This window comes from Zootoca vivipara, chromosome 2, assembly GCF_965207765.1.
Source record: "Zootoca vivipara chromosome 2, rZooViv2.hap1.1, whole genome shotgun sequence".
Taxonomy (NCBI): Eukaryota; Metazoa; Chordata; class Lepidosauria; order Squamata; family Lacertidae; genus Zootoca; species Zootoca vivipara.
Window position 1 is genome coordinate 41,182,357 of NC_142584.1, and position 14,368 is coordinate 41,196,724.

At 49.0% G+C, this 14,368-nt stretch overlaps 1 protein-coding gene across 1 annotated transcript in view; it reads left to right on the plus strand.

Moving 5' to 3' along the window:
• The window catches only part of MAN2B1 (mannosidase alpha class 2B member 1), a 22,720-nt gene extending 8,411 nt beyond the window's left edge, over positions 1-14,309 (plus strand). Inside the window, exons 7-24 of the mRNA XM_035104885.3 lie at positions 1,159-1,275; positions 2,328-2,410; positions 3,496-3,616; positions 3,807-3,885; positions 4,304-4,413; positions 4,789-4,896; positions 5,090-5,206; positions 5,587-5,799; positions 6,594-6,691; positions 6,922-7,039; positions 8,123-8,241; positions 8,325-8,426; positions 8,974-9,061; positions 9,336-9,416; positions 10,054-10,290; positions 10,905-11,054; positions 11,616-11,718; positions 13,835-14,309. Coding sequence (XP_034960776.2) covers positions 1,159-1,275; positions 2,328-2,410; positions 3,496-3,616; positions 3,807-3,885; positions 4,304-4,413; positions 4,789-4,896; positions 5,090-5,206; positions 5,587-5,799; positions 6,594-6,691; positions 6,922-7,039; positions 8,123-8,241; positions 8,325-8,426; positions 8,974-9,061; positions 9,336-9,416; positions 10,054-10,290; positions 10,905-11,054; positions 11,616-11,718; positions 13,835-13,956 — 2,166 coding nt within the window. The 3' untranslated portion in view covers positions 13,957-14,309. The remainder of the gene's footprint in view (positions 1-1,158; positions 1,276-2,327; positions 2,411-3,495; positions 3,617-3,806; positions 3,886-4,303; positions 4,414-4,788; positions 4,897-5,089; positions 5,207-5,586; positions 5,800-6,593; positions 6,692-6,921; positions 7,040-8,122; positions 8,242-8,324; positions 8,427-8,973; positions 9,062-9,335; positions 9,417-10,053; positions 10,291-10,904; positions 11,055-11,615; positions 11,719-13,834) is intronic.
• Positions 14,310-14,368: the final 59 nt, after the last annotated feature.

Genomic DNA, 14,368 nt, shown 5'->3' on the forward strand with positions numbered 1-14,368 from the left:
GGATTAATCCATTCCAGACGGTCCGCGGAGTAACCATTCATAAACTGAAGCAAACTTTTCCATTGAAAGTAATGGAAAGTGGATTAATCCGTTCCAGATGGGTCCGTGAAGTACTTAAACTGAAGCGTTCATAAACTGAAACATGGGTGTAATTGGTTCCGGAAGTCTGTTCATAAACTGAAGCGTTCATAAACTGAAGCGAACTTTCCCATTAAAAGTAATGGAAAGTGAATTAATCCGTTCCAGATGGGTCCGCAGCGTTCATAAACCGAAAATTCATAAACCGAGGTGTTCATAAACCGAGGTTCCACTGTACATAACTTTCCCCCCTTTTATCCGCTTCCCATCCTATTTTTTGTGGTGTTGTTTTTTTTAATTCTGTCCTGTTGCTGCACCCTGTCTTCATTCTTTTACAGTGGTACCTCGGTTTATGAACACAATTAGTTCCGGAAGTCTGTTCATAAACTGAAGCGTTCATAAACTGAAGCGAACTTTCCCATTGAAAGTAATGGAAAGTGAATTAATCCGTTCCAGATGGGTCCGCGGCGTTCGTAAACCGAAAATTCATAAACTGAGGTGTTCATAAACCGAGCTTCCACTTTATATCATAACCATAATAGAACAATCTCTAATTATTTCGGTTGCTCATGGTTCAAATCCCGCTCCCGGATTCATCCTGTTACATTTCTTTAAATAGTTCGAAAAAGGCTTCCATCCATCCATAAAACAGTCCTTATTAAGTTCTCTTATTTTAGCTGTTGGCTTTGCTGATTCGGCATAGTCCGTTGCTTCGCTTATCCATGGTGCTTTGAGCTCTTGGAAGCGTTACACAAATGCTGCAGCAAGGCTGTTGTGGAGTCAGGAGACAGGCCAACACTCAGCATTCCTTCCAGTGAGAGCCAGTGTGGTGTAGCGGTTAAGAGCGGTAGACTCGTAATCTGGGGAACCGGGTTCTTGTCTCCACTCCTCCACATGCAGCTGCTGGGTGACCTTGGGCTAGTCACACTTCTCTGAAGTCTCTCAGCCTCACTCACCTCACAGAGTGTTTGTTGTGGAGGAGGTAGGGAAAGGAGAATGTTAGCTGCTTTGAGACTCCTTCGGGTAGTGATAAAGCGGGATATCAAATCCAAGCTCTTCTTCTTCCTCCTCCTCCTTTAGGCAAAACACTATCGCACCAACCACATTGTCATGACAATGGGATCCGACTTCCAATACGAGAATGCCCTCCTCTGGTACAAGAACATGGACAAGCTCATCAAGCATGTCAATGCAAAGGTATTCCCGGTTTATATTTGTGGAGTCATATTCTGTGCTAAGCTTTCAGGCTGTTTTCAAAGGCATACCCACCCCTTGACCTCGGTATAGGACAGCACATTCCCTAATCCAAAGGTAAAGGACCCCTGGACGGTTAAGTCAAGTCAAAGGTGACTATGGGGTGCAGCACTCATCTCACTTTCAGGCCGAGGGAGCTGGCGTTTGTCCACAGACAGCTTTCTGGGTCACACGGCCACCATGACTAAACCGCTTCTGGTGCAATGGAACACCGTAACGGGAACCAGAGCACACAGAAACGCCATTTACCTTCCCGCCGCAGTGGTACCTATTTATCTACTTGACTGGTGTGCTTTCGAACTGCTAGGTAGGCAGGAGCTGGGACAGAGCAACAGGAGCTCATCCCATTGTGCGGATTTGAACCGCCAACCTTCTGATCGGCAAGCCCAAGAGGCTCAGTGGTTTAGACCACGGTGCCACCCGCATCCCTATAATTCAAGCAGGAGGCCAGGAGGGCACAGGTTTCTCAAGCCAGGCAGTTGCATCTGGCAATAGCCCCCATGCCTCTGGTGACAAAGGTGGGTCAAGCTTTGGACCTGGTCCTTTTGCCAGGGAACCTGTGGCCTTCCAGGTGTAGCTAGCTTTCAACTCCCATCAGCTCCTGGCAGCATATGGATGGTGGGAGCTAGAAATCCCCATTCCTACCTTAGAGGGAAAGCAGAGAGAACAGGTTAAACATAAATTACCGCGGTAGTCAAATGTCACATTGACAAAACCTCAGCCTTGTCTAGGCTGAACTTCAGTGAAAAACAGAGAGGGGAAGCCTGTCTCCTCCTCCTCCCAGTCAGCTCTGGAACTGAGAATGAGCCTCTTTCCTCATTCACATGCCATATTCTGGCAATGCTCGCCAGAGAGATATGACTTGGACAGCACCGGAAGAAAGCTAGAGCTGGCACCGTGCCCTGTCCTTGCTGCATAGCTGATACATGCCCATGCAGTCCTTCCTTTCCTCAGTGAGTGCTTACCTGTTAATTTCCCTCGCTTCTCTCTTGCAGCAATTGAACGGGAGCCGCGTCAATGTCCTCTACTCCACCCCAAGCTGCTACCTGTGGGAGCTCAATAAGGCCAACATATCATGGTGAGAGGGCTGGGTCTGGCTGGCTGGGCCACCCGTGTTTGCAGCAGGAGCATTTCCTTAGGGGCTGGCCGCCGACTCCTCTTCCCCAAGCAGGTGCTTAATTCTACCCCTGCAAGATGGCTGCTGAATGCTAGCAAGGGAGGGTGGGTTTCAACTGCATGAGGGTTGTCTGTTTGATAAGATACAGCATGTAGCTGTCAGAGGCACACACACACCCCTCAAAAAAGAGTGTTCTTTCCTATAGATTCTTTCTAGGCCAAACCCCTTTAGTGCCTGTTTCGCACTGTTAAACTAGGAGGGTTCATCTGTCCACCACACCTGCATCCCTGCCATCTGCTTCCATCTTCTTTGCGTGTTCTGTTGGGGTAAGGCCCCACTACTTGTTCCCCAAGCAGCTTGATGACTTGAAGGTGTCTCCCCATGCTCACCAGGCTGAAGATCTAAAGAGAGCACAAATGCTCACAGAGAGCACAGCCTTCAACAAAAGGGGAGAGGTTCACTGTAGTCCGAAGCAGATTGCTCGGACAGCACAAGCATTTCCGCTTCCCTGGTGGAGCCCTCTGCTCCCTTCTCCCTCGGTGTGCTGTTCTGGGGCTTCTCCTAACTCCCACCCTCCTCTGAGCCAATTTTCAGGGCTGAGCAGAGGGGAGGAGGGAAAGCCCCGTTGAGCTAGTGGAAGTTCTTGCATGGGTGGGGCTCATTAGTTGAATCCCGCCCATTGTAAAAATAACAAAGCTACAGGATTTTATGTGCTATCTGAATTGCTTAATGAGCTCATTTCATGCCAGTAACCTTCATCGTCTACTTTGGGTACATAGAAAATTGGGGTTATTATTAATATTAATATCATCAAAAGTATTTAGTGTTGGATGGAATACAGGGGCTGATAGGCATGCAGTCAGTCAGTGAATCCCTGGCAGAAGATGGATTTGGCCCTGGGCCGCCTCTCTCCATGTCTTCTTCACATCCTGTGCTGACCACTTGCCGCCTCCTGCTTGCTCACAGGCTCCGTTAGAGGTGCAGGGGAGGGTGATATGCCATATACAGGCGTAGATCTTGGCTGAAATGAAATCTGTGTTGGGCAGGACTGTGAAATACGATGACTTCTTCCCCTATGCTGACGGTCCTCACCAGTTCTGGACAGGCTACTTCACCAGCCGCCCAGCTTTGAAACGCTACGAGCGGCTCAGCAATAACTTCCTGCAGGTCAGTGCTCAATTTTTTGGGATACAAAAAAAGAAGAAGAGTATTTTCCCCCCACAAGATATGGAGGAGAGGCAAAGAACCAGAACTCCTGGGTCCTGGTCCCGCTGCCATCACTGACTCCTTAGGCGCAGGACATACCCGACAGGCGAGCATTTCTCATGCCTCTGATGCTGTTTCTTTACTTTTGCAGGTCTGCAACCAGCTCGAAGTGTTGGCTGGCGCACAAGCAAATGTGGGGCCTTATGGGAATGCCAACAGTTCTGTGCTGCGTAGGTGAAATCATGAGGGTTTCGGTGGGGTGGGTTCATCCTGATATTACAGAAAGAGCCAGGAAACGGCAGTAGCTCCCATGGTGGCTATCAGAGGGTCTCAGCCAGGATCTGGTCTAAATTCTGAATTAACTCGGAGAACGTGATGATTATTAGTAATTAGCTGGCCTTCGGCCTAAGATCCCAGGGCAGTTTACAACATTAAAGCATAATATTAAAAGTTTAAAACAACGTACAATGACAAAAATAAGGGGAGTCGTAAAAGTATACACTTGCAGGTGTCAAAAGCCAGGGCAGAGGGCAGTGGTGTCTGTATTAGAGAGCCAGTGAGTCGGGGTGGCCACTGTCTGCATGTGTGAGCCCAACCTATTGGGGTCCCATCCCAGTGTCACGTGACACACTCCTCTTTCTCTTGCAGGTCAGGCCATGGGAGTTGCCCAGCACCACGATGCAGTGAGTGGCACAGCAAAGCAGCATGTGACCAATGACTACGCCAAACAGTTGTCTACCGGCTGGGATGCCTGTGAGGTGTGTGCCCTGAACCAAGAAAGCGGCCGCCAGATGTGTCTCACATTCAGATGTGTGTGAGCGTAACTGAATGGAAAGGTGGAAGGCAGCCCTGGCTCCTCAGCCCTCTGCTCTCCTCCCAGATGTTTGCTGATGCCTTTCCTAGACCTGTATTTATTTATTTATCTGGATCTTGCTTGTGCGATGTTCTCTTCACCACCCTGGGCTTCTTTTGGGTGGAAGGGTGTGTACAAATATATAAATGTGTGAAGCTGCCCTGTTTTCAGGACTTTGACCTTCCCTGGAGGTCTCCTTGTTATGTTTCCGCACCTTTGCACAGGTACCTTCGTGACGAGAGTGGTTAACCTATAGCTACCATTTTCTCTGGCCTTGCAGGTTGTGGTCAGCAATGCCCTCACCAGTATCTTTGGAAGCAAAGAGAACTTCATCTATTGCACCTATCTTAACATCAGTGTCTGCCTGCTGACTGAAGCTGCCTCTACTGTAAGGGACCATCATTTTTGTCTAGTCCCTTATCCCACTGGACACTTGAAATCTGTAACTTCCCTCTTTACCTCCAAGCATCAAGGGTTGTGCCTTGGCATTTGGGGAGACCTTCCAACACCGTCTCAGTCGGCTGGGCTCCTCTTGGCAGTCATTCATCCTGTCCCTAACATGTTGCTCTCTGCCCTTGCAGTTCATGGTGATCGTCTATAACCCTCTGGCCCGCCCTGTGGGGTGGAACGTCCGGCTGCCGGTGAATGGAAGCCATTACTCCATTTTAGATCCTAGTGGCCAGGCTGTTCTGAATGAGGTAGGAAGCAAACAGCCCCTGTTTCCCCTGTAGCTGGGGATGCTTGAGTGGTAGATAGAATTGAAATTGGCACTGTTTTCCTCACTGGGGAAATGATGAAGCATTTGGTGGGGTGGCCAACGTAAGCCCAAAGCTTTTGCCAACTTCCCAATCCTCCACCTGCTGCAAAAATGCAGCTAACAGAGGGCTAATTGTATCAAAAGCAAACATCAGTGCTTGTCCACTATCTTAGTGCTTCTCTATTCAATGGCCATGAAACTGATGCCCCATGTTGTATGGAATATCCCAACACCAAACTTCCCTGGGTTCTTCAAGAGAAGAGTATCCCTTCCAGGTGCTCTGCTGAGTGGAATGAAGAACTGTGCAGACTTTCTTTCCAGGTCATTCCCGTATCAAATTTCACCCGTGCTGTTCGGCATGATCGGGGCGATGCTGTCAATGAGTTGGTGTTCCAGGCATCTGTCCCACCGCTGGGCTACACCACTTACTCGGTCTCTAGACTGCCTGACAAGGAGCCAGCGCGATCCAGACTGCTGAAGAGGTTGCCCCACCAACCTGGAGCAGACCGACTTTCTTGGTCAATCCAGAATGAGGTATTTGCCAATCTCACCCTGACATTTGGCTGACTCTGCTTTGGTATTCCTGGCCTGGTCTTGCATGCTCTTTTCCTATGAGGCACAAGCCTTTCTTACAAAACCTTCAAAGGGCAATTTGTTTTGCTCAAGGAATGAAATATTATAACTTTGAGCAACAGAGAAAGCAGAGATTCCCACACCTGATTCCTACCAAGAGTAAGTGGTATTCAGCTAAGTTTTATTCAAAAGTTGGCCCATTGTAATTAATGGATGTGACTCAGTTAGGTTAATTAACTTCAGTGGGTCGGTCTATCCTGAGCAAAACTTGGTTGAATACTACCCAATATCTGGATTTTCAGTTCTCCATTCCCAAATGCCCATTTTGGTGTAAACATTAGACTATTCTTTACAGAAGTGTTACCAGACCCCTGAAATCTGGGACAAACTATGAGTTCAAATCTGTAGAAAGAAGTATAACCCAAATCTATGAACTAAGACCAGTTCAGGAACAAAACAAGCTTTCTTGAGAAGTCATCTTCCTTGGAGACATTCGAGAAAAGCACTGAAAAGAAATCCATCAGAGGCAGCTCCCTTGTTTACAACTTGGGTAGAATGAGATGACCACATGACATACTTTTTCCTACTTTAAAACTTTTGTGGGGATCTGTTTCCTGAAAGCAGACTTCCCTGGAACAGCATCACATCTTTTCATGCACCTTCTGCCACCCAGACTAAGAATCTTTTCCAGATTGCATCTCCTACAATTTTTTTCCTTTTCTTGTTCCCTCCTCCTCCTCCTCCTCCTTTCCCAGCATCTACGAGTTCTGGTTGACCCCAAAACAGGACTCCTGAAGGAGATTCAGAACCTGGACAAGAACATCTCCTTGCCAGTGTCTCAGAACTTTTTCTGGTGAGTTTTCTTCTGCTTTGAAAGGGAGAAGCTTTGGGAAGCAGTGTGGAGGGGAGCTCTCTCCCTGCACTTCCTGGCTGCGAGCTGGACTCTTGCCTCCGTGGAAGGTGGATATTAAAGATGGGCTGTCTGTCTTTATCCTTTCCTGCTTGAATTATTGGCAGTAGATGGTGGGGAATTTGTTATAGCTGCATCACCAGTTCTGTCCATTGATTGGCTGACTTCTTCAGGTACAATGCCAGCGCTGGGAATGCAGAGAGTTCCCAGGCCTCTGGGGCCTATATCTTCCGCCCAGACACCTCTAAGACCTTCCCCATTGCCAAGGGAGCCCAGTTGCACCATGTGAAGGTAGGAGAAACCGGCAGAAGACGGCACAAATCCTGGCTGAGGGACTATCATAAGCCTAGAAGGGCTGCTGGCCTGTCCAGGGAACTGACCCAGTCACCAAGGGCCTGAAGAGCTTTGGATCCATTGTTAGAAGGATGATGGCCACATCCAAGCTGGCTCTCTAAGTGGTCTGCACCCTAAATCCCACATTCATTAACACTGAATCCCACAACCAGAGCATGCTGAATGCCTTGTGTGGCTTTGCTGGGCATTTTTGCATAGTTTGGGCTGCAGAAACAGTGTTGCCTTGCCACTGAATGCTCAGTGTTTCACTGTGGCCTAAAGAGACAGAAGAGAATTGAAGTTATGGAAGAAGTTACAGCATGGAGCACAAGAGATGAGAAAGTTATGGCGATATAGGAGAGGATAAGGAAGAGATTGGAAGCTGTCACAGCTCCCAGCCCTGTTTTCATGGATGTTTTGTCATGTATGTTGCTTTTGAGTCTTCCGTGTTTTACCATCCACAGCCAGAAATCTTTTTTGTAGTTATTCTGCAACAAATACTGGTTCCATTTTAATTTCTGTGGTGGCGAAACTGCAGTTGCCAGGGCTTGCCAGACCCCAAGAGCAGACACATCTAATATGTACAGCAGGAGTGGCTAACCATTTCCAGGCCAAGGGACACATTGACCCTTGGACAGCCCACCAGGGACCAAAGTGGGGAAGGCAAGATCTGCCGTTCTCTAGAAGACTTTTCCCATCAGCTAGTCTACATTCTTTAAAATAATTTTATCATTGGCAGGGATTTGTGTGGGGAAGGGGGAAGCTGCATGTTAGCCTCCTGGCTTATAGTTCATGCCTATGCAATTTCAAGCCTAAGGTTTCTCATGCATGTGTGGCAATAAGAGTGCCCTGGACTACTTTGGCTACCACTTTTGTATGCCCAAAGGCCAACTTCTGCAATCCCCTTCCTCCTCCTCCCCCCCCCTTGTGCGCACACAGTCTCCCCAACCCCATCTGTGCCACTTTTTATCAATAGAAGGGGCTGCATATCGATGCCAGGCAAATTAGAAATAAAACCTACACGTGTCTCTTATCTGGCAGACCCAAGTGGTGGAGGAGCTGTACCAGAACTTCTCTGCCTGGTGCTCCCAGGTGGTGCGACTCTATGCCGGGCAGCCGTACGTTGAGCTGGAATGGACGGTGGGGCCCATCCCTATCCGGTGAGTGTTTGGAAGCTGGGGGCGGGGGCGGGGCCTTCCCCTTGTCTTCAGAGTGCATCTCTGACCTCTGGGTTGTCCCACAGAGACGGTCTTGGCAAGGAGATCATCAGCCGCTTCGAGACAGACCTGCAGACCGCTGGCCGCTTCTACACAGACTCCAACGGGCGTGAGATCCTAGAGAGGAGGTACTGGCGGGAGCAGCAGGCGAAGTGAAGCTTTTGTGTCTTGGGACTGTCCCTCCATAGCCTGGACAGGAGCAGAGGATGCTAAGAGCATAGGGTGCAAACTGCTCTTTCTCCATCTTGACCAGGCATCCCCATACTGCGGCCCTCCAGATGTTTTGGCCTACAACTCCCATGATCCCTAGCTAAGAGGACCAGTAGTCAGGGATGATGGGAATTGTAGTCCAAAACATCTGGAGGGCCGAAGTTTGGGGATGCCTGATCTTGACTCTTCTTCTCCCCCATCTCCCAATAGATGTGTAACAGGGAGAATAATACTGGTTTATAGTAAGCCAGTATTCTCCTAAGACAATAGACATGCACTTGGAAGAAGTGTCTCTTAATGTAGTTGCTGCTGCCAGCACCTCGGGGTCCATTTTGCTCTGTCTCTACCCTTCCATGTTCTGTTTTCCCCTCCTCTGGGTGGGTGTGTCTGGGTTCCTAACTGGCTGAGGAAAGGCAGGAGATTGATCTTCCCTTTTCACTTCTCTCTCTGCTCACCCTGGCGCAGGCGCAACTACAGAGCCACGTGGAACCTGAGCCAGACGGAGCCTGTGGCCGGCAACTACTACCCTGTCAACAGCCGTATCTACATCCAGGTAATGGCACCCCTTGCGCACTGTGACAGGCCCACCTGCAGACCTACCAATGGTGGGAAATGTAGGGACAGGTGCTCCTCTGTTTCCAGGGAAGGTTTGGGGCAAAGCTTGAGGGAGGGGGCTGTGTTCAAGTGTGGTGGGAACGGGGGGCCCAGAGAAAGAGCACACCTGCCCTGCCCTCCTGTGGCACCTAGCGAGCGGTGCGGCAGGAGGCTTTCATAGTGTGCACACGCCTGCAGCTCTGTCCTCTTGCTTTCTCTCCGAATCGCTCCAGGACCAGAAGGTGCAACTGACGGTGCTGACGGACCGCTCGCAGGGAGGCAGCAGCGTCTTCGACGGCTCTCTTGAGCTCATGGTGAGCGCAGCAGGACTTCCAAGTAGCAAGAAGGGCAAACTGCCTCAGTGTCATGCCCAGGAAGAGAAGGAGCCACGGTCAAGTAGAGAGGCCCTCGTCGGCTGGGCGACTGTGGGCATCCAGAGAAAGCCGAGAGCTACCCACTCAGGAGTCACTGAGGATGTGTAACTTTCACATTTCCTTCTGGGCAACCTTTTGAAGTCTCCATGCCAGTGGTGGGCGGGGCCAGAGGCCAAAGTGGGTGGAGTAACAAATGCAAATGCTACCTTTGTGCAGTTGGCTTGTTTCTACAGAACCTCTGCATCCTGTATCCAGACAGGAAGGGGGCCTTATCAGACACAGTCCAGCCAGGCAAAAACACTCGGGCTGCAAAGCAGGGGCAGGGAGGGGTAGGGCCTGAGGTGGAGAGGCCTGAGGGTGGGTGGGGGCTACATTCAGCCCCTGACCCTGATGTTGCCCACCTTGCCTTAAATAATAACAAGGCCAAAGCTTATACCGGTGACTCCAGTGAAGGAATTGCTGGTTCTTCAGCATCCTAGAGTGGCAAGCCCACTTTGTAGCAAGCAGACCAGCCCGACCTGCAGTACTTCTCCCAACTTTCATCCCCTCTCCCCCTTTCCTCCATCATGGTCTTCAGGTACATCGACGGCTGCTGCATGACGATAGCCGGGGCGTAGGGGAGCCACTGCTGGAACCTGGCGACTTCCACCATGGGCTGGTGGTGAGGGGTCGCCACCTCATCCTCTTGGACACAGCAGAGTCGTCAGCTGAGCAGCACCGCCTGTGGGCCCAGCAGGAGTTCATGGCACCACAGCTGGTGTTGGCCCCTGGCCAGGGGCCTCCATACCAGCCTGGCCAAGACAACGTGAAGGAGGTGAGGGAACGGTTGGGAAAGCAATGTAGTCAGTCGGCTGTGGCTGCCAGTTGCACTCACTCAAGGCCTTGCATGTGCAGCTCTGTGGGCGAGCTCATGCTTGGCATGCAAAATGGTCCCACCTTTGGCTAAAGAGGGCAGAGCTTGGAGTGGTCTCTGCCCCAACCTTTGGAAAGGTGCTCTCATTCAAAGTAAATGGCACTAGGTTAGATAACCCAAGACTCTCCAAATAAGGCAGATTCCCATATTGCTCTACAGTCTGGGCCCAAATATCTTGGGCAACACATTTCTTTGTATAAATCAAATCCCAACCCCTAGTCCACATAACTTTCTTAGGAAATGATGTGATTCAAAAAGAACAATTCATTGGCAGGTGGGGACACAGATGTTGTATTCTTAGAATGTGTTTCTTATTCTTGAGCCTGTTATCTTTTGCTGACTGTCACAACTTACTTGTGTCACTTTTTTCTTACTTTATTGCTTTGGAATGTTTTTACGACAACTCTTTGAAATGGCTGATCAGTAAAGTAAAAGCTAGTGAATCTCAGCTCTGTTCTAATCTGGTGGTGTCATATTATGCTTGTCTGATTGACTCTCTCCTTCCCCAATCCCAGTTCTCTGCTCTGCACCAGGCTCTCCCTTCAAATGTCCATTTGCTCACGCTGGCCCAATGGGAGCCCGACTCCGTTCTCATCCGTCTAGAGCACCAGTTTGAAAGGGGAGAGAGCGTCAATGGCTCCATGCCTGCTGTTGTTAACTTGCTGGTAGGTCTCTTTTGTAATACTGCCCAGAGTGAAAGGTGTTAATGCTTCCTGGGCCTGAGTGAGCAATGCTAAACTATCATGGGGGGGAAGCACTGGACAAAATACTAAATGCTCCACATATATTCTTCACATCCCTTTACAAGAAAGCCTATGAGGCATGCCAGCATTTATTTCTCTTGTCTTGCAGATGAGGGACTGAAGCTCACAATGAGTGACTCACTAGAGGCATTCTAGTGAATCTCTTGGTTGAGCTGAGATTTGAACCAGGACCCACGTCTCCTTTTTTTCCACTACTATGTTAGCTCTTAGAAACTCTACTCAGAACTAGGATATTCAGGATATGGAGAAGAGAATGCTAGACTGTTAGTTAATCCACAGTTAAAGAGCTTTACTCTCTTGGGTGTGTTGCAGCTTCCAAAACCACCTTAAAAGGTTGGGAGAACTTCCAAAGCAGTCCGTTTAAGGAGTTTAGCACTGGGCTATAACTTCAACTAACAGCATAATATGGAATCTCTTTGAGTTGTCACCATACCCTGTATGGCTTTTCTCTCCACACCCTAGAACTTGTTCTCATCTTTCAACATCATCACTGTGCAAGAGATGAACTTGGCTGCTAACCAGAAGCGGGAAGACATGAGCAGGCTGACCTGGCAGCCAGCTGAAGGTAAGTCTTCAACTCTGAATGTGGCTACTGTGACAAACTTGATGGGCCATATTTGTTGCCAAAAGAGGAAGATGGCCAGTGGTGACCAAAAAACCCACAAATCACTGGGCAATATCCTCTGCTAGATCCATTGAAACCAAGTTATTTAAGTCAAATCCATAGACTTCAATGGGTCTACTACTGTTTCCTGCTTGGCAGGGGGTTGGACTGGATGGCCCTTGTGGTCTCTTCCAACTCGTATGATTCTATGATTCTACTATGCATGCGACCAAGGTGGCTCACTGCTCTAAACTACAGTAGCACAGAACCCATCTTCCTTTGAGGTAATCCTTCACACCAACTGTAATAATTGGCTATGTCTGTGCTTACAGCACTAAACTGCTTTGATCCTCGTGTCCTAAACAGCAGGGTGTTCATAATGACAACAGTTCATAAATTATATATGTAAGAATGCTATTGTGGGAAAAACAGCCTTTGGTCAAGCCAGTCCGTTCCACCTCTGGAACAGGGTGAATTTGGTACCATCCTGCTTATGTGGCTTAATTATATAGGCAAAGGACCCCTGGACGGTTAAGTCCAGTCAAAGGTGACTATGTGGTAGCGGTGCTCATCTTGCTTTCAGGCTGAGGGAGCCAGCGTTTGTCCACAGACAGCTTTCCGGGTCATGTGGCCAGCATGACTAAACTGCTTCTGGTGCAACATAACACCATGATGGAACCCAGAGCGCACAGAGTGGGTGGCGCTGTGGTCTAAACCACAAAGCCTCTTGGGCTTGCTGATTGGAAGGTTGGTGGTTTGAATCCCCACGACAGAGTGAGCTCCTGTTGCTCTGTCACAACTTCTGCCAACCTAACAGTTTAAAAGCACACCAGTGCAAGTACATATTTATGTACCGCTCCGGTGAGAAGGTAAACAGCATTTCCGTGCACTCTGGATTCTGTCACAGTGTTCCGTTGCACCAGAAGCGGCTTAGTTTTCTGGGTCATGTGGCCAGCAAGACTGTCTGTGGACAAACACCGGCTCCCTCGGCCTGAAGAGAGATGAGCACCGCAACCACATAGTCACCTTTGACTGGGCTCCTTTACCTAATTATATAACTGTCCCCAAAGCTGCATAAGATCCCAGAATTTCTGAGTGTCTCATATAGATAACCATGCATCATCGAAACAGTTTAGACTACACTTACTGTGCAGTGGTTGCTTCTCATGTTGTCAGATTCTAGGAAGAGCTTGGGTGTGTGAATAAGAGGCAAAGAGCCTTTCAGAACAGTCCCCAAGGCAGAGGGGCTGAGTCCTGTTTCTTTCCCCCTTCCACCGAGACTTGAGGCTTATTTGCTTCATTACTGCCTACACCAGGGGTCGGCAACCTAAGGCCCATGGGCCACAAGCAGCCCATGGGGGTCGTTTAACCAGCCCATGAGCTGCCCCCGAACCGAGCTGCCCGCTCGGCGAATCCCCGTGTGCTGCGCTAAACCAGCGTGGCACGGGAACTCACTTTCGTAGCACCAGAAATCGTGGGGGCGCATGCGCGATCTGGCCCACGGAAGGATCTCCGCTGGAGGGAACCGGCCCAGGCAAGGTAAACCTTGCCAACTCCTGGTCTACACTGCCTAGCAGCAGCTCTCCAGAGCTCCAAGCAGCAACCTTTACTACTTTTACCTGGAGGTGTTGAACCTAGGGCAAAGCAGATGCTCTTACAGCGATCTATAGCCTTTCCTATTAGATTCCTTTTAGTTATTCCTGACATGTGTTCCTGCTGTAATCTACATGAAGATATGAAGCTACTAGGTGAGGCAGAAGGTGTATGCCCTGTTCTCCACCAGCACTGTTGCAGGGATCTGTCTTTCCCTCTGTTAGCTGGTAATCATCTGTATGTAACTCACAGGCTTTCCACTAAACACTTGCAATTGTCTCCCAGAGGCAAGGGACTTGAAGCCACAGGATCATGTATGTAATCTAAGATCAATTGCATTAATTAGTCGACCAAAGATACTTGTGCCATTGCTAATCTACTTCATTAGATGCACAATTAGTCCTATTGTTTCTTTCCAAAAGCGTCTTATCGACAAGGGACTGGGGTTCCAATAGTGTCTTTCCTAAACTCCTTCTATTCACAGGAGCAGCAAAACAGCAGTCCAGTAGCAGGTTGGACCCAACACACATTGCACTACAACCCATGGAGATCCGAACATTCCTGGCTCGTATTCAGCACAAAACAAGGCCTGGAAGAGAGATCTGAGCAGAGGGATTAATTCCGTCCAAATGGAGTTGTGTCAAGCAAGGGCAGGACACTGGAGCTCTTGCCAGGGCCTTTTCAATGGAGATGAAATGATTTCTCGCCAAGCCAAGACATTCTCGTGGAGAGAGGATTCTTTTAGGCTGCTAAAAGGCAGTAGAATTGGCGTCTCTGAACTTCTACAATGATTTTGGTAAATAAGGGATCACTGTAAAATGCCTTTATACTCCCTTTTCCTCCACACATGCACACCAAAGAAACTTGGATCATTTTCAGGGGAGGGTGTGGAGTTGGAGGAGTACTTGGGCTACCGTAAGTGCAATCATTACCTTTTCAATAAACCACTTAAAAACACACTGCAACATTCTGCTTTAAGTCCCCAGTCTAGCATCTAAGTACACAATAAGAGGGAGAA